The 20,294-nt window shown below is 40.1% G+C and overlaps 2 protein-coding genes across 2 annotated transcripts in view; both read right to left on the reverse strand.

Annotated features, from left to right (window-relative positions):
* Positions 1–5,975: 5,975 nt before the first annotated feature.
* On the reverse strand, positions 5,976–8,373 carry GPR150 (G protein-coupled receptor 150). The gene has a single exon (XM_021007251.2). The coding sequence runs from the start codon at positions 8,103–8,105 to the stop codon at positions 6,693–6,695; it is 1,413 nt and encodes a 470-aa protein (XP_020862910.1). The 5' UTR covers positions 8,106–8,373; the 3' UTR covers positions 5,976–6,692.
* Positions 8,374–11,718: 3,345 nt separating this feature from the next.
* Positions 11,719–20,294, reverse strand: part of ARSK (arylsulfatase family member K) — a 47,813-nt gene continuing 39,237 nt past the window's right edge. Inside the window, exons 7-8 of the mRNA XM_021008808.2 lie at positions 17,724–17,954; positions 11,719–12,807 (exon numbers count right to left, since the gene is read on the reverse strand). Of these exons, the coding sequence (XP_020864467.1) occupies positions 12,527–12,807; positions 17,724–17,954 (512 nt within the window). The 3' untranslated portion in view covers positions 11,719–12,526. The remainder of the gene's footprint in view (positions 12,808–17,723; positions 17,955–20,294) is intronic.

Consider the following 20,294-nt stretch of genomic DNA (forward strand, 5'->3'; position numbering starts at 1 on the left):
CTAGAAGTGACACTGCCCGTCAGGGTCCCCTGATCCTTTGGGGCTAGAAGTGATACTGCCCCTCAGGACTTCCACTTCCTTTTGACTGAAAGTGCTCTCCTGGCCCTTGAGCTGACCAAAAAATGGGTATAAGCAATGAAGCTGCCAAACAATGTCTAATCCTGCATCCACTGCTAGCACAGGGTTTCTTTGCAATCTCTTTCTGACCAGTTGCCAGGTCCCCTTACTAACTCTGGCTTGAGAATTCCAGACACTGCTGCCGCTTCTGTTACCACCACCTAGTCCCACCACTAGGGTTTTATTCACATGGGCTCGGGGCCAGCCTCCTCTCCCATGTCACAGATCTCTATTTCCTACCTCCTAAGTATTTTGGGGCTGAAAAAGTAGCTCACTCTGACCTTTTCTTGGTTCTGGCTGTCCAGAATTCAATTTGAGGTGTTATTTTAGAGTCATTTGGAGTGGAATATTGGAAGGGCTCAACTCTCTCTACTTGGCCATTTTTAATCTTCCCCCAGAGATTCTTTTTTTTTTAAACCATGGGTGGTTCTCAGGTTAGAGCAAGGGTTCTTAATTCTGGAGTTCATGAATAGAATTCATGGTAAGTCATGAATTTGTTTTAGTTTTTGAATATTTTGATAACAGTATTTCAATATAATTGGTTTCCTTTGTAATCTTATGTATTTTATTTTATGCTTTTAAAAACTTTCTGAGATATGTCAGAAGGTTTCACCAGACTGCCAAAGGAGTCCATGACACCAAAATGGTTAAGAATTCTGGGTTAGGGGGCAGCTAGGTGGCACAGTGGATGGAGCTCTGGCCTAGGAGTCAGGAGGACCTGAGTTCAAATTTGGCCTCAGGCACTTGATACTTACTAGCTGTGTGACCCTGGGCAAATCACTTAACCCTGATTGCCTCATAAAAAAAAAAAGAAAAAAAAAGAAAAAGAATCCTGGGTTAGAAGAAAGTAGAAGCATACATTTGGAAATAATTGTGATGTAAAAAGAAAACACATCAATACACAATTTTTAAAACTCTGTGGCTAGGTAAAAGGAAAACTAACTAGCCAGTATAGATAGTATTTAAAACCAAGAACATGAGTTAATTAAGGGACTATGTTCTAATCAGACAAATTAGACTGCTAAACCTTTCCATTTAATGCAGCCCACAAAAAAAGAGAAGTCTTAGAAACAAAGGGTATGTGCTACCATTTAAAAATCAACACAACGCTATATGGCTACCAGTCTGGGAACAGTGTAACCTATGAAGAAGCAAAACTACTAAGGGAAACAGAGAGGTGCATTATAGATATAGTTCAGTTTCCTAAGGAGCTGCAGGACTGCTGCCTTTCACAAAAGAACCATAGAAGTTGTCATCCAGGAAATGTATGATTAGAAAAGGTGATGGGACAGTCATACACAGGAAGAGCAAAAGATAACAGCCTGCAGCACTGGGATCTGGAGGATACAGTCAAGAGCGTGCATGGGTTTCAATATGAGCTGTGAAGGGGGAGTACCCATGTGGAAGAGGTAACAGATCAATTGGATAATAATAACTGAATTTTATATAGCACTTTAAGGTTGGAATACATTATCTTATGGTAGCAACAGGAGAAAGTGTGGCTTGATGTGTCTCTCATTAGAATGTTGAGTTCCTTGAGAGCAGGGACTATATTTTGTTCTTCTTTGTATCCCTTGTGCTTAGCACACTGCCTGGCATGTAGTAAGTGCTTAATGAATGCTAGTTGACTAAGAGTCTCTAGATTTAAAGTTCTGTGATTCAAATACCTATTGAGATTCACTGAAAAGTTATCCTGAATATTAATTCAGGCATAAAAAAGTTGCATCAAAGGTTAATAACCAGAAAGTGTGAAAGTCAGATATATAAAACAATTATTTCTTTTACATTTAAGTTATTGTAAATTTTAAATAGAAATTTCACAGATTATCTATTCTGTTTTTTCTTATAATTAGAAAACTGCAAAATTAAGTTTGATAAATCTTCCCTTGTAAGCAAACTAAAAATTATTGTGTTTTAATGATACAAGGCTTGTTACTATCTACTTTAAAAAAACAAATTGGAATTCTATTTTTAGCAGCAGCAGGAGCTTCTGATGAGGAACTCATTTTATCTATATAAATCAGCACCTGCTTTGTGCCATCTCTATGCTGATGATTTCAAATCTACCTCTCTTGCTTCAAACTTTCTGTTGACCTCCAGTCTCACACCTCCAACTTTCAGACATCTCCAACTGGATGTCCAGTAGACATCTTAAACTTAACATTTCCAAAACTGAACTTTCTCTCTAAACTCTCCCTACCTCCACTTTCCCTATTACATAGAGGACAATACTATTCTCCCAGTGCCTCAGGTTCACAACCATCCTGGAATCTTCACTATTTCTCACCCCTCCTAGCCAATCTATTGCCAAAGTCTGTTGATTTTTTTTCCCTTGCTTTTTGGTGAGGCAATCGAGGTTAAGTGACTTGCCCAGGGTCACACAGCTAGTAAGTATCAAGTGTCTGAGGCCGGATTTGAACTCAGGTCCTCCTGACTCCAAGGTGGGAGCTCTATCAAGGTCTATTGATTTTTACCTTTGCAACATCTCTTGTATATGTCCCCTTCTCTCTTCTGACACTACCTTCGTTATTACCACAGCAACCATTGCAATAGCCTAGTGGTGGGTCTGCCTGGCTCAAGTCTCTCCCCATTCCAATTTATCCTCCATTAAGCTGCCAGAGTGCTTTTTCTGAAGTACCTGTTCAACCATGTCATCTCCCTACCCAATAAATGCCAATGGCTTTCTATTGCCTTGACGGTCAATTACAAAATGCTCTATTTGGCATTCAAAGTCTTCATAACTCAGCCCCTTCCTACTTTTCCAGTCTTCTTATACCTTATTCCCCACCACAAACTCTTCAATTTAGTGACCCTGGGTCTCTTTGCTGTTCCAGAAACAAGACATCTTTTTTTAACTCCAGGGATTTTCCATGCCTGACTCTCCTTCCTTATCTCTGCCTACTTTAAGTGCCAACTAAAATCCTATTTTCTATGGGAAGTTTTCCCCAACTCCTCTTTATTCTAGTGTCTTCTTTCTGTCCCCTCCCTGCATTTATTCTGTATATAGCTTGCTTTGTATACATTTGTGTGCTTGTTTTCTCCCCATTAGATTGTAAGCTTCTTGAGGGCAAGAACTATTTTTTGCCTCTTTTTGTATACCCAATGCATAGTGCCTGGCACATAAAGAGTGCATAGCCAATAATATGTAATTTATGATTTTAGAGAGTTGCCTGGGGGCACTGGCAGGTTGTGATTTGTTTAAGGTCATACTACAAATATATATTCAGAGAGAGGGCTTGAATTCTTGCTTTTCCTGACTTCTTATCTACCAGGCTGCATTTCTTCTATCAATTTTTGGTTGCTTAATTCATTATGCTCCTGACTGTTGCTTTAGGTATAGTACTGTCTTCCATATATTCCTTCCTTATTCAAGGTATGGAATTTCATTCATGGTTACCTATTTTAGCTACAATCTGTTTCAATAGCATAATTCAAACCAGAAGTGAATTAGCCTCTCTTCTGGAAGTAGACAATATTTTCTATTAATTCTTATTAGAATAACATCCAACATTGAGGTATGGTTGCCATTTCCTCCCTGTCCTTTTCCCATGGAGACCAATTTGGTTCCAAACCAGTTCTGGAAGGAAAGTTTGGCCCTTAATTATTTGCAATCTGTAGATTAGGTAGTTCCAAGGTCAACCTGGTCTTTAAATTTTGTTCTACAGTGGGATTGGAGTATCCTTTGACACTGCTCTGGAACATCTGTATTTGGCTGTAGTAGTGGTTCTCAAAGTATGGCCCAAGAACCCTTGGGAGACCCCAAGACCTCTGCAAGGGGAGGTGTCTGAGAAAAACATTTTTCTTCATAATAATACTAAGACGTTATTTGCCTATTAAAATACTCCTCCCTTTTTCAACTACATATCTGTGTGAGGCTGGATTTTCTTCTTACAGAATGAATACAGAAGCAGATATGAGAATCCAACTGTCTTTTATAAAGCTAGGCATTAAAAAGGTTTGCAAAAACATATGAAGCAATATTACTCTTCTCACTAATTTTTTTTTGTTTTGGAAAATGTAGTTCTTTTCAATAAAAATATTATTTATGTTAACCTGTAATGGGTTTATCATTGTTATTTTTAAATAAAAAACATATTTTAAAACTTATTAGATTTAGTTTCTAATATGGTAAATATTGACAGACATATAAACAGACATATCCCATATAAACTTAAAAATTAACAGTGTAAAGGGGTCTTGAAATGCCTTTATGTTGTTCGAGAGCCACTGGGCTAGAGAATTATCATAGGCTCTAAGGGTCTGTTTAGGCAAGGATGACAGTTTTGGATTTTACTTCCAGGGGTCACTTTTTTGGAAAAGAATGACTCTATTTCCCTTCTATCCCTTCCCTCAATTAAGTTTGTAACAGCCCCCAGTGAGGCCAGGGGCCTCAATTCTATTTTCAGGTTTGAAATTTTACGAGTGTGATGTGAATTGGGCTTAATGACAATATCAAAGTAATCTATACAGAGTTGAATTTAGTTAGATTTCACATGAATTTCACCCTTTACTCTTTATTTTGTATTCTGATCCTAACTGTGGAATGAATATACAAAGCATTTCAAGCACATAACACCCAGATGTAGAAAAAGCCTATCAGACTTTAAGTCTATATCTTTTTCTAGCTGGTACATATGAAGGTTCAAGCCTGTTAAATTCACGGTTTTGTTATTGTATAGTTATATTTTAATTATTTAATGGTTTATAATCCAGTTTGTAGATTTTTTAGGTATTCTTCTCTTTACTCTTGCTAATAGTTTTCATAATATCATAGTACTTTGGTACTTTCAGGAAAGGGTAGGGAGGGTCAGAGAGAGGAAATAAATAAATCATTACTGATTGATAACATTCCTGGTAAAAATTTTGAGGGAGAGGTTAAATAGTTAAAAAGTTATCTGTGGATATGGTTTATCCATATTTTTCCTGTCATGATGGATTATCAATAGTAAATGCAATATTATTTTAAAAATAATAACATATTATAATAAATATTAGTAAATCAGGAGTTTAGGGTTAAGTTTTTGGTTCCATCACCTTGACCTTAGTCAAATCAATTTACCTTTACATATTTATTTCTCCATTTGGAAAAGGATATGAAACCATTTTTTCCCCTATCCTCAGAGCTATATGTAAACACACAAATTGCTATCATTTCATCTTTGTTATGTAGTGAAGTGCTCACATATTCAGTTATACCCTTTCTTAGCATCAAGGACATCTGGAGAGGAAGGCAGAGGGACCCCATTATTATCTCCCTGTGTTCTGATTAATCCATCATTTTCAGCCTCCATCTTCTGGTAAATATGCCAATATTATATAGACTTTTTGAAAGGGTTCCACACAGCTCCCTAAGGATAGAGTTTCAGTCTCAGCTACCTCTTCTCAGTATGGCTATATCTCCCATACCAAAGAACTTCTCCAGGTGACAGCCAAGGCCTTTCCTCCCAATTAATCTCTGAGTCTAGAGGCAGGTACTGAAGATAGTGCTATAATGAAAGATTTGTAAGTCTCTTTCCCTCCAGTGAGAATTTTCTGATGTGGGTTATTTAAAAAAGGTTAAATTAGAATAATAATGAAAATAGCTAATATTTGCATAATGCTTTAAGGTTCAAAAAGCACTTTACATATATTATCTCACCTGTACCCTCTGGGAGTTAGGTTCATAATGCCTTTAGAGAGCAGAAGCCAAACAAACAAAAATGAAGGCACCTATTTTTTTTAAAGGAGAAACTAATAATTCTTTGCATAGTGGGCACTTAATAAATACTTGTGGAATAAATGAGTGACATGTGAAAAGTTACTTTTTTTGGAAAAACATTTTTATTTTTTTTTACAAATACTCTATCACTAGTCAGTCACCACAATGTAATATAGTATGATTACAGTTCTAGCAGCATCTCAGCCATAGTAGCTAATCAATCTGTCCAACAGAAAGGATGTCTTTTTTTTTCGGCTTGTGGAAAGAGAAACACAGGACACATGGTAAAAAAGATGTAAGACTCAAACTAAAATAAGAATTGACAGCAAATACGCAATTCTTGGCACTTCAGTTAAAACACAACTGCAGAATTCAAAACTCTAAGTATTAAATAGATGTGAAAAGTGAGAGCTCTCTAAAGATTTCTTAGTCTTTAGAACAAGTGGCTACCTGATCTTTTTTTCTTTTCTTCTGTACACACTGGAGAATGGGGTGAGAGTTCAAGAGAGAAATGAAAAAAGTTAGGAAAGGAAGAAGGGAAAGGAGAGAAACAAGGAAGAAAGGAGGGAAAAGGGAAGGAAAGGGTGGCAGGAAGGGAAGAGAGAATGGAGAAAGAAAGGAAACAAAGGGAGGAAGAGAAAAAAGGGAAGAGGCAAGGAAGGAGGAAGATGGAAGATGGAAGGATGGAAAAGAAGAAGGGGAAGGAGGGGAAAAGAAGGGCAGAAAAGGGAGGGAAGAAGAAAAAGAAAAAAGGTAAGGAAGGAGGCTTTAAAGTAAACCACCTGCTTTTCTTGTTAATCAGGGATCTCTGGAGAGGTGGGCTTCCCAGGCTTCCCCCTGAAAGTCTCAGAAGTCAAAACTTAAGCCACTCAACTGACTAGAAGGCGCTTTCACAGGAGCAGGGGAGCTGCTTTGGGGCAGGCGGTAGTGGTAGGTGAAGGGAGCCCTCCGACGTGGAAGTGCCAGCCTGCTCCCGACGATGATGGTGATGATAGTGGTGGTGGGGCCAGCGGTGCCGGTGGAGTGGCTGGTGTCCCCGGGCCGCCTCGTCCTCGTCCTCCCCGTCTCCTTTCTTCGGGCAGTGGCCACAGCAGCAGACGGTGCCCAGCCTCCTCCATAACCGCCGCAGCCGGCTGTCACCAGCTTGGAAGAAGAGGTAGACATAGGGATTGAGGGCGCTGTTGGTGACCACCACGACGCCCAGGGCAGAGGCCAAGCCCTCGCCCGGCCCTTCGTCAGGGGGCTCGGACGACCAAGCAGCCGCCAGCTCCGCCGCGAAGTAGGGCAGCTCGCAGACCACGAAGAGCAGGGCCAGCACCAACGTCATCTTCAGGCTTTGCACCTTGGCTCGGGTGAGTGCGCTTCGAGCCGGGGCTCTGCAGTGGCCAGCCTCCCAGGCGCAGGGGGACCAGGGGACAGGAGCTGACGCCTGGGGTCGCTGCTGCCACAGAGTCCAGAGCAGGCGGCCGCAGGCGACGCCCAGAATGGCAAGAGGGGCCAGGAAGCCCGCGACGGCCCCATACACCGTGTAGACCTGCAGGTGCCAGCGAGGCAGGGCTCCAAAGATGGTACGGCACCGGCGCTCCCCGGACCACGCCCGGGCAGAAGCCGACGGCCCTGGCGGGCTCTGCGAGGTGGCTAGGGAAGAGTCGGGCGTGGACGCAGCCGAGGGCAAGGCGGGAACCCCACTGTAGCCGTCGGGGAGGCCGGCGGCCGGCCCGCCACGGACCACAAAAGCCTGGGGCAGGGCGAGGAGCAGTGCCAACAGCCAGCCTAGGGCGGCAAGGGCGCGGGTGGGGAGGGGAGGGCCCAGGGGCCGGCTCACCACCCGGTGTCGCTCCAGGCAGATGAGGGCGAGGATGTTGGAGGAGGCCAGGAGCGCTGACACCTGCAGCAGCTTCACTACCCGGCAGGCCAGGTCACCCGTCACCAGGTGGGTGTTCCCCAGCAGCTCCCAAGCCAGCTGCGACAGCACTGTCCCCCCGCACACGTACAGGTCGGCCAGGGCCAGCTGCACTAGCAGAAAGTCCATTTTCCGACGCTTGGGGCCGGCCCAGGGTCCGCCGCCACTGCCGCACAGCGTACAAAGCACGGTGGCGTTGCCCACCACTGCCACCACCAAGATTATCCCGAGGGAAACGAGCCGGACCTTATGGCTTGGAAGAGTGGGAGGCGGGGGCAGCATCCCGGCAGCAGAACCCCCCACAGACGATAGGTTGGTACCGTGGCCCAGCGGGATGGAGAGGTTAGGTACCTGCGGCAGAGGGCCGGGGCCAAAGGGATCCTCCATCTCCTAGCAAAGGCGGCTTGGATGATTGAAGTGTTGGCACCGCAGGGGTGGGCGGGACCGGGCGCGGGAATTCGAAGTGAAGGTGAAGAAGCGCTCCAGCTGCGGGGCTGCGGGGTTAAGTTCCTTCTTGGAAAACAAACTTTCTTGAAAACGCACAAAGAGTGTTGAATGCCGACGGATTTGCGCTCTCTCTCCTTTTTTTTTTTAATAGGTTGTGTCTCCGTCATTTGACACTGCGTTGTGGGTTGTGCACCAAATGAAGGCACGATTGCTTATTCGCCACCCCCACTTCGAGCCGCCGCCGCTGCAGCTTTCCCCCTCCAACCAGTCCTGCCCGCCCCCTGTCTTCCCTGGAGCGCGCTGAATGGAGTAGATCAGCCTTGAGAGACCAGCGCACACACAAGTGGCCTTGCAGCCCAGTCAGAGCACTCTCCAGGAAGAAAAGCGCTTGGACCGATAATTAATGATTTGGCCGGAGCCTTGCAACCATCTCCCCTGGGAAAGCAGTTGCCTGCGGGAAGCACCTGGCTGCCTGGGGCTTTAAAGAGTCTTCTTTAAAGAACTGATGTATTTCCTTTAAACGCCTGGATGGGGACGATTAACCTGGTTTAAAGCGTGGCTCGGTGTAAGAATGAGAAAATAAAAACACAGAACCCAATAGCAATATATGAATAAAATCAAACCAGAAGAATCTCCGAGAAGCTTGGTACGTATAACCCGTCCAACAATGAGTGTGGATTTTGTTGCAGTGACTTCTACCAGGAATGAAGTCAAAGACTTGCAGTTGTGATTTTCTGATCACTAAAGGCATTCCTCTTTTCCAGAGTAGCAGACTGCTACATTCTCTGCAATGTGAAATTAATTTCATTAGTCTAAAGAATGAATTAATGGGTTTTATGCAAATAAGTAATCCTTTTATTGCTTTTCACCTTGTATTTTGATGCAGGGACGGATGTATCGTTTCTTCTCACTCTCTTGATTTCCCCTTCCACCAGATGGGAGGTTGCTAAGAGGGACTACGCCTTCATTAAACCTAAGAAAAGGTGACTAAGAAAACGTAAAAGCAGCCATTTTTTTTTTGGAAAGAGAAATCCAAGTAATAGAAATTGGTTTAGATTAACAGACATCTCCTCCTGAGCTCCCCATAAACAAGATTTAATTTTTGCTGCTTGAACCGTTGCTGCCCTTCCAACATAACAAGGCCACCTAGGTTAAGGATTCTTGCACCAGTCTGGTTCGTGGTTAGGGCAAAGGTAAATAAAATGCTGTTACTGAAAATCCTAGACTTGGGAAAGCTATAAAACTGAGTGCTAGAACCCTAACGGGTTTGCCTAGGTATCCCTCTTGCCAACTCTTTTCTTTTTTTTTTTTTGGCTAGGCAATGGGATTAAGTGACTTGCCCAAGGTCACACAGCTAGTAAGTGTTATGTGTCTGACGTCGAATTTGAACTCAGGTCTTTCTGAATCCAGGGCCGGCGCTCCACTTCGCCACCTAGCTGCCCTCCAACTCTTTTCTTAAAAAAAGATTTTGACATATGCTTTTCAATAATGGCTCCACTGCTCATTCTCCCCACCCCCAAATGGAGCCAGAACTCTGGACTGGGGTTAGGGATTCTAATCCTAGTCCTTAAAGTCAGTTGTCTAACTCTGGATAAGTCACTTTACCTCTCCCGGGACCTATTTTCAGTAACTGTCAAATGAGAAGGTTGTTGTAAGTCCTGCCAGTGGGGCAGCTAGGTGGTGAAGTGGATAAAGTGCCAGGCCTGGAGTCAGAAAGACTCATTTTTTCAACTTCAGGTCAAATCTGGTCCCAGACACTTACCACCTGTGTGACCCTGGGCAAGTCACTTAACCTTGCTTGCCTCAGTTTCCTCATCTGTAAAATGAACTGGAGAGAGAAATGGCAAGTCACACCATCAAAAAGCACTGCTAAAATAGGATCAGTAAGAGTACAACACAACTGAAAAAAATTTGGGGCAGGTAGGTGGCAAAGAGGATGGAGGGCTGGCTGTGGAGTCAGGAGGACTTCAGTTCAAATCCCACCTCAGACAATTACTAGCTGTGTGGCCCTGGGCAAGTCACTTAACCTTGTTTGCCTCACTTTCCTCATCTGTAAAATGAACTGGAGAGAGAAATGGCAAGTCACACCATCAAAAAGCACTGCTAAAATAGGATCAGTAAGAGTACAACACAACTGAAAAAAATTTGGGGCAGGTAGGTGGCAAAGAGGATGGAGGGCTGGCTGTGGAGTCAGGAGGACTTCAGTTCAAATCCCACCTCAGACAATTACTAGCTGTGTGGCCCTGGGCAAGTCACTTAACCTTGTTTGCCTCACTTTCCTCATCTGTAAAATGAACTGGAGAAGGAAATGACAAACCACTCCATTATCTTTGCCAAAATTTGAGTTCCTAGCCCCACTACATATTTTGGTGATCTGGAGCAAGTCACTTTACAGATGTAGAGATCATAAAATTCAAATAGACATATTGTAAAGGAAAATCATTTATTCATATTAAAAACCATATTATTGATGCTTTCTGTTTTTACATGACAGTAATTCCATACCTTCCTTTTCCCCTTTGAAATCTCCTTTGTGACAAAGAATATGCCACCTCCATTTAATCTTTGAGGAAAAGGTGGGGAGGCACACTTTAATTTCTATTGGAGAGGAAAAGGCATTTGGGGAAAAGGTCATTTAGTCATTCAGTCAATGAAGATGTATTAAATACCTGCTACATGCCAGGCACTGTGCTAAGTGCTGGGTTATGAAGAAAGACAAAAGACAGTTCCTGCCCTGAAAAAGCTCACAATCTGGGGGGGGGGGGCAGAGAGAAAAGCAAACAACTATGTACAATCAAGCTATATACAGGACAAATGGGAAATAATAATGATACAATAGCTACCATTTACATAGTGTTTACTATGTGCCTGGCACTGTATCAAGTACTTTACAAATATCAGAGATGAGAGGTTAGGTGGGGTTTTGGCTGAGACTTGAAGAAAGGCAGGAGGCAGAGATGAGGAGGAAGAGCATTCCAGGAATGGGGGATATCCAGAGAGAAATGTCAGGATTCAGATGGAGCGTCCTGTGTAAGGAAGATAGAGGAGACTAGTGTCACTGGATCAGAGTATGGGGGTGGTGGGGGTGGAGGCGGTAATAAGACCAGCAAGGTGGTGGTTAGGTTATGATATTAAATATGAATGATATTGGATGACAAAAAGAAGACTTATGTTTTATCCTAGAGGTGACAGGAAGCCACTTGAGTTTATTCAGTGGGAGGGGTTGTGGTGATGTGCATGAATTGGTTAGACCTGGACTTCAGGAAAATCACTTTGCAGGATGGATTGGAGAGAGACTTAAGGCACACAGAACTACCAGCAGCATATTACAGTAGTTCAGGTGTGAGGTGATGAGGGCCTGCACTAGAGTGGTGGCAGCGTCAGAGAGAAGGGGGTGAGAGATGTTGCAAAGTGAAACGAACAGGCCTTCGCAACAGACTGCATATGCACGGTGAAAGAGAGAGGGGAGTCAAAGATGACACCTACGCTGGGAGCAGTCTTTGTGCAGGACTTTCAGACAAGACATATTTAACTGAATAAGTAAAACACAACATTTGTAATAGGGACATTTATTAGCATAAATATAAAAGACATTCAAGAGAATTCACAGAATGGCAGTAAACATGATTGAAGAACTGTTGAAATATAAACAAATTCAAAGAATGGAATCCCACTTTTATTCATTTGTAAAAAGTACTTCAGCAGAACATTTTTCAAAGTAACTACAATGATAACATAGTTAAGGTTGGATCTAGGTTCCTGCTACTCTCAACAAATCCAATTCCCCAGGCTCACAAGCTTCAATCCAGCATGCCAAAAGAATGAACATATTCAAGGAGTGAAGTGATTCACAGTCTAATGAGTCTTCTGACTTACTGCCTTGGTGATGCTGGGCAAGTTATGTAAGTAACTTCAGTGGGCTTCACATTCTTCTACAAAATAAGGCACCAGACTCTTCATCTTCTCGCTCTAAACCTATGATCTTATGGCTGTTCTTATTTGATATATAATAAACTTTAATGATTCAATAAATGTTAAAACATCTCATGGAGGTATTATCTTTGTATTAGAGTATTTGTAACTATATAGTTGTTCTTTCATATTTTATTTAAGCTGTTTAATATCAGCACTTGATGGCAGCTACATTAGAAAACATAATTCTATAAACATCCAGCTTCTATTTTAAAATATATCAGTATTTAATAAAATTGCTTTGACTGCTAATGATCACTTAATTACCAAATTTCACTATACCTTTAGGGATAAAGACTGTTGTAATTGTATACATATTTATACCACTCATATAAAGATATAAAAGCATATAAGTAGAACATATTGTTACACATTTTTGTACAAATATTTTATAAATTAGTGTTGGTTTTAAGCCATTGGTTAATTGCACTTTCATACTTCCTTGGTTCTTTCAACCAGTCCTGGTGCCACCTAAGGTTTGCTATAACTTTTGTATAGTTTTGTCCTAAGCTGTCTTTCCAACTGATAAACTCTTTCTTGTTGTACTGGTGGACAGAAGCAGAAACCACAGGGTAGTTTATAATGGATCGAAGCTTTTGGTCCAGAGAATGAGTGATTTCTGGAAACCTTGTGGCTATATTTATTAATTCATCTGGATCTGAAGAAAGATCTGAAAGAAAAAAATTTATATGGCTGAATGATGTATTTATTATTATTCAAAATCAAGTCACCTGCTAGAAAGATACCACTTTATGATGAATTCAGAATACAATTCAGAATGTCATTATTTTATGTTAGGTTTGGTATTATGTGAGAAACTGTTTCCTTTTTCCTCTTTTTGGTTAATGTGAATGCTGAGCAGGAGGGGTACCCTTGGAATGCAAATCAGGAATGGTCCCATCTGCCTGGCTGACAAAGGCAATGCCCTACCACTATTTTTGGCTTCCTGTTGTCCTTTCCTGTCCATTCTGTAGGGATAACAGAAGCAAAGTAGGGAGCACTCTAATGTCAGGGCCTTATCATTAGCAATGTGGCTTGAAACTTTTTAACAACTGGGGGCAGGTAGGTGGCACACTGGATACAGCACTGGCCCTGAAGTTAGGAAGACCTGAGTTCAAATCTGACCTCAGACCAAACACTTGACACTAGCTGTGTCACCCTGGGCAAGTTTTTTAACAATCTCAATTGCCAAAGTACAAGTACTGCTGGTACTTAACAGTAAATTATGAAGATAAATTCCTCAAGCATCATACAAAAATAACACCTGGATCCATAGATTCTTGATATATTTAAGAGACAAATAACTTGTTCTTGAAACCTTGGTTATATGTAATTTCTTTCATATTGTTATTTTCTACTAAGGCAAAAAATTGCCTTCTTGACAAAGGGGATATGATTCTAGAGTAAACAAGTTTCTGGTAGATATATTTAAGGATGTAACATTCCTTTAATTTAAAATATGCCAAGAATATTGCGTATGATGTATTATATTTAAAGTATGATGAAGGTGCTGGTTCCTCTAGGGTTAAGCACAGTTTTGTGCACAAAGTAGGTGCTTAATAAAAATTTGTCTAATCATTATTAGAAAGCTATTTAAATAATTCATACCAGAAATATATTGACTGACAAAAGTAAAGAACTTTGTCCAATTAAATTTTATTTATAAAGTACATTCAGAATAAAAAGTGACATCTATTCTTGATTTGTTGCTACATTGAAGCATTGTGAAAATAAGTTTGGGTAGAACTATTCCTCTTCTCTTCCCTTTCCTCTCAGGCTATGTGTATGTGGGTGTTCACCAAAAAGCTTTAGGTATGCGGGAATGAATTTTATAAATACCTTGTGCATTTGGTAATTCTTTGTTTTCCTAAAAGTTCTGATTGCCTTAGGGTTGCCTATGTCTATAACAACATTACCTATCTGGTGGTGCAGTGAATAGAGCTCTGGCCTAGGAGTCAGGAGGACCTGAGTTCAAATCCAGCCTCAGACACTCAACACTTAGTAGCTATGTGACCCCAAGCAAGTCACTTAACCCCAAATGCCTCACCAAAAAGCAAAAAAACCCAAAACAAAACAAAATAAACAACAACAACAACAAGCCATTACCTATTTGGTCAAATTCTACTGAGTGTATATAAAGTTGGAAAGGCATTTTGGGGCAAAATTCAATGTCTAATTAAGAAATGATTGAAGGTTTCTGAGTAATCTGATTAACTCAATTCAATTCAACTAATACTGACTGAATGGAAAGGTAGGTTGAGGCCAAATTGTGGAGAGATTTGAGGGTAAGGAAATTTAAGTTTATTTGGTATGTTTTTATTTTATTGATGAGGCAGCTAGGTGGTGAGAGCACTGGGCTCGAAGTCAGGAAGACCTGAGTTCAAATCTGGGCTCTGACACTTACTACCTATGTGATCCTGGACAAGTCACTTAACCTTTAACTGCCTCAGTTTTCTCAACTGTAAAACAGGGATAATAACAGACCCAACCTCTAAGGGTTGTGAGGATGAAATGAGACAATATCTGTAAAGCACATAGCACAGTACCTGGCACATATGAGGCACTTAATAAATGTCTGTTCCCTTCCCTTTGCCTATGTAATGGGGAGCCTTTGAAAATTTTAAAGTAAGGGGATTAAGTAATTATGAAATATACTTCAGGAAGATGAATCTGGCAGCAGTTTATAGGACGCTTCTGAAAAGGAAGAGAGACTGTAATCAGTAGATTCATGAGGAGGTAATGAGAGCCTGAACTAGGCAAGTAGTAGTAGGAACAGAGGGAAAGTTGGCAAATAGAAGGTTTTAGCAACTGAATGGATATGGTAAGTAAGAGGGCCAAGGAATGGTCAAAGATGGCTTGAAAACTGCAAATATGGATACTGGGAGGATGATGGTGTTATTGATAATAATGAGATCTGAAGGAGAAGCAGTCTTTTGAGGGAAGATGAGTATTCAGTTTTCTATAGTTTGAGGTATTAGTGGGGCATTTATATGATGCGCTCTACTGTGATGTACTACTGAACAGATCATAGTAACATAAATCCAATCATATTTCAAGTGATACCAATTAAAACAATACTTATATAGCTTGTTCTTATGCTAATAATATAATTTTCACATAGTTCTTTATAGTAATGAATCTTAAAGTATGACTCTAAAGGCACAGCATATGGTGCTTATAATAGTCTTTAGGTTACATTTATTAACATTGTTTAGGAAAAAATGGCAGTGAAAGTTAAAAAAAATTCAACCACAGCTAGGGCAATGTTAACTTTCAAATATGTAAATACCATTTTCTATAAATAAAATATGAACAAAGGAGCTTAAGATGCAGATAACCTCTATGAGTAGCTAATATTTATAGATGACAAACTCCTGATGAATTCTTTTGTATATTTTAATGAACAATTTATACTGACAATGTAATTTACTTTCTCTAAAGTAGGACTTTCATGTCTCATCATGGTATGAAGGTGGTTTTGGGTTCTTGAAGGCTATATCAGCAGCACAAGCTAGTGTGTTCTCTCCCTCTCTCTGTCTCTCGCTCTTTTTTCCTCTCATCCTCTCAAGTAGGAAAGTCTCTGAATACGGCCCTGATAATATGTCATTGTTTGAGGTCTACCCTACCTAAGTTTGGAGAGGTTCATTACCAAAAAATGTCTACCAAGTGTGAGGCTTTTGGGCACAGTCACTCACAAAAATGTCTAATGTGGAGTAGATCAGAGGTGTCAAATGCCCAGCTAGCAACCCACAACACTCCCAAGGAGGTCCTGAACTAGATTAAAATGTAACTGGGAAATATTTAACAAAATTTTTAACAATAAAACACAGATAATATTAATACATGTTTTTTCTAATTCAGCATGTGGCCCACAGGGATCCTTATGCTTAATGCCCTCCATTCTATTTGAGTTAGCTACCACTAATGTAGAGGGATTGCAATTGAAAACCTACGCTGATGAAAACACAGCTCTTCCAATGCATGTCTAAGTAATGTAATTTGCAAAGACAATTAAAAAATAAGATTTTGGATATTATTAGGTTCTATTAGATTCTCAAGTTTCCATTTGAACACTGTTATAAAAATCATTGCTTGATTCCTTCCTTTACAACAGTGTATACTGTGTCCCACAGCAGAAAAGAAAACCTCTTGCTGACATGGCCTATGATTCTCTTTGTCACTTTTGCTTCCTAATACATGATGTTATATGATAGCTCTTTAGGGCAAGGATACCAGTGAAAAAACACTGTAGAATTCCAGGTGAGACTACTCATTGGTTTCCTTTCCTGGTCTACCTCTGGTTCTTTTAGAAAGCTATCTCTTGGGACACATAAGGAGGGCCATGATCCATTCATGAGCATATAATCAGCCCAAAGTCATCTTTAGATGCTGACATTCTGAACTTTGGTTGTAGGGGAACTGGTCAATGTTAACTGTAACTACAACTAATATGTTACTATAATACAATACTTTTATATTATCATATAAAATAACAATCACATAGTGCTTTAAATTTTCTGAGATGCTTTCTATACATTTTTTCATTTGAGCCTTGCAACTACCCTGTGAGATAGTAACTGCAGGTATTACTAGTCCCTGATGATGAAAATGAGACTCAGAGAGTGTAAATGAAAGCTGTCCATTGTCACCCAGCCAGTAAGCGTCAGAAGTGGGATCTGAACTCAGGTCTTCCTGAATCTGATGCTGGCTCTCTCTACCCTACTCTCAGTAAGAGTTGCTTTGAATAACAACTTTGATAGTTTAAAGAAAAACAGGCATTAACGTGATTAAGGAAAAAAAAACTGGCATTAATATGTGATTTAAAAAATCTAGAATGTCTATCATAAGAAATAATTTAAAATACTATTATAATATTCCTGTCTGAATTGTTTCCTTTAACAACAGAATACAAAGATTTTTAGAAATTTAAAGACTTTAATACCCATTTTAATTCATTCAATATCAATGAAAAATTATATTCCTACTTTTGCCAAAAAAGCATAACACATCGCCATGAGGCAGGAGAAGAACCCTTCAATTTCTAATGGTATATCTGCTGCAAGAAACTGGTGCAATGTATATGCCTACTGGATTAAAGTCTGATTCATTCTACTTCTGTCTAGTGTACTACGAAAGGACAAGAACTGTGAAGTTAATGAAATCCTGTTTTGAAGATCTCCACTAGAATCAATTTTCTACCTTTAAGGAACAATTTTTTTTTCTCCCAACTTGCTGTTAATCTGGCTAGTAAGGTACTCCTACTTTTGCCCTTTGCTCCACTAATTAACTTTAAAAGTATATTAAGAGTTTGCAAGGCAGAGCAGAACAGAGAGAGAGAAAGTCAGCCTTACAATAATCACGGAAGACATGAGATCAGGTTCTGCTTCTGACCCATCCTGGTTACGGGACCCTCAAGCACAACACCTACTCTCTTAATACTTTAGGCAACATTAACACTACAAAGGGTAGTACATTTGCCAATAGTTCTAAATAGGAGTTATCTACAACAATGAAATCACAGATACGGATAAAAAATAAGAATATAATAAAAATATAATTTAAAAACATATATATCAATTGATTTACCAAAGAGTTGAGGAAGTGATGAGGCACCATCAGAGTAAGCTATGTATTTCCATTTGCCAATTCTCAGCATATAGGTGGAAGCATTCACATTGCAGCCGTGGAATTCACTCAGAATCCAGGGAGGGCGTGGCCTTGTGGATTTAGAATTATTCCTGGAAGCTTCTGATGATAATGGAATCAAAGAATATCCACTCAGGTTCTGATGGAGAGGAAGAGGAACTCCAGCGATATCTAGACATCAAAAATACAACAATAGTTTTTAATAAAGCTAAAGATACCTACCATATTATTCACATTTTTTTCATGCATCAGGCCAAGGGATGGTTATATTTATTATGAGGAAAAATAAATCATGCTTTTGATACTGAGCACAGAAGAGGTGTAGTTGTACGAAATAAGCATAAAAAAGTCAGCATGATAGAATAAGAAATCAATTTACAAATTGATTCAAATTGTGCTCAAAAAGTTTGTTTGTAAATCAGTTGTTTGGAACTTGCAATGCATTTTTTCCACCAGGACAATGGTTAGGTTCCTAAGCCAGACCAAAAAAAGCCCGTGAACCCACAATGCACCAGAAACTATTTTTCATTTACAATGTAAAACAGAAAACAACAATGTTCAACAAACTTCTTAAGTACTGGTTTCCCAATCTATAAATGGGAATACCACTATTTGCATTTTATACTTTACAATGTTGTTGAGAAGATTAAATTTCTATATACTGCCCAAATCTCTCCTGAATTCCCACCTGCTAGTTAGATTATTTCCAAATGGATGGCTCATAGGCATTTCAAACTCAACATGTCCAAAATAGAATTCATTATCTTTCACAATTAAACCTGATCCTCATTATAACATCCTTATTTTAGCTCAGGGCACCAGTATTCTTCTAGTCACCTAGGCTCATAACCTCAGAGTTGTAGTAATAGTTAAGATTTATATAGCACGTTAAGGTTTGCAAAGTGCTTTACATATATTATTTCATTTGATTCTCACAACCCTTTGAGGTAGATTTTATTATTAGCATCCTCATTTTATAGTAACTCCTTCTTCATGCCCCATGGCCAATTACTTGCCCAGACTTGTGGAAGTTACCTCCAACATCTATCTCATATCCATAGCCTCTTCCCCACTCACATAGCCAAGACCCTAGTTTAGGAGCCCATCACCTTCGTCCGGACTATCATAATTGTTTTCCAAATGGATATTCAGCTTTTAGTGTCTCTCTCCTCCAAGCCATCTTTCCCACAGCTGCCAAAAAAAACCTACCTAAAGTATAAGTCTTTGACTGTCATGATTCAGTATGTTTACTTTTGCTGACATCTCCCTTTGCCCCTGCTGCCCCTTTTAGCCGTTGTGAGTTTCTCCTGGAACCGCTGCGCCCAGTGCAGCCAGCTTTCCTCCTCTGGACCTCCCCATCAGGCCTCAGCTGCCTTCTCTCTCTGCCCTAGGGACCTCTTCTCCCATTGATGGATTTCTCCTGGAAGATCATTTTGAGGAAAATCCCAAATCAGTCATCCCTCATTCTCCTGGAGTTTGACACTCTGCCCCAAGGTGGATAACTGCCACCTCTCTTCCTTTTTCAGTGCCCTGTATGTGTTATCTCCCATCATTAGAATGTAAGCTCTTGAAGACAGGACTGTCTTTTTTGTTTGTATTTGTATTCTCAGTACTTGGCTTAATGCCCGGCACATAATAAGCCCTTAAAATGCTTATTGATTTGACTTGCTAAAAGAATTATGTATATTACTTTTCATGAATAATAATTTTTAATTTTATCAATATATTATACATTGATTGCACTGAATGAACAAATTTATTTCCTATGGATCTAATGCAAAATATTATGTAAAAATGCGACTTTTTGGGGGAGGGAATTGTATGCTATATGCACACCTCATCCTATTCTGAATTTTAATTTTCAAAGGACTACAAATGTTTGTTATGGGGAAGATGTTACATACTGTCCCTTTATATGTGTATATTTTGATTTCTGAAAGGGACAGGAACAGAACATTTGTCTAAGGGACACTGATAAAATCAGCTTGAGAAGAAACAATTAATTAAAATGTTGTAGAAAGACAGACTGTTCTGAGGACTTGAGAGAAAACGGCATCTCAGATAAACGCACTAAGAGGTCTTGCTTGAAAGCAGAGCACAGTTTCAGTTGCATATGGTTGCAGGGCATTGTGGTCTATCAGATCATTTATGTGTGACCGTCTTTAGAGTTGTGAAAGATAGAGTTGATAAACTACATATCAAATAACTGTTTTGGAACAATGGGAAGACTATATAAGAACTGGGTGGAAAGGTGAAATTTTTGAATTTTACATTACAAATTTGAGATGGGTCACTGCTTTTGAGGTCCTGATTTTAGACATTAGAAACCAGAGACAGGAGGACTAAGAGATGATCAGGTGAAGAAAGAATCAGGAGAATTAGGAAGCACAGGAGAAGTTCAGGCAGAAGTCACAGGAGACAAGAAAAGTTGCTCTCAAGACAGAATATAGAGACTAATAGCTTTTGACTGAAGCTGACAGGCTGCTCTGCAGCAGTGTTTCTGGAAGTCAT

This window comes from Phascolarctos cinereus, unplaced genomic scaffold, assembly GCF_003287225.1.
Source record: "Phascolarctos cinereus isolate Bilbo 61053 unplaced genomic scaffold, phaCin_HiC Scaffold_4;HRSCAF=312, whole genome shotgun sequence".
Classification (NCBI taxonomy): domain Eukaryota; kingdom Metazoa; phylum Chordata; class Mammalia; order Diprotodontia; family Phascolarctidae; genus Phascolarctos; species Phascolarctos cinereus.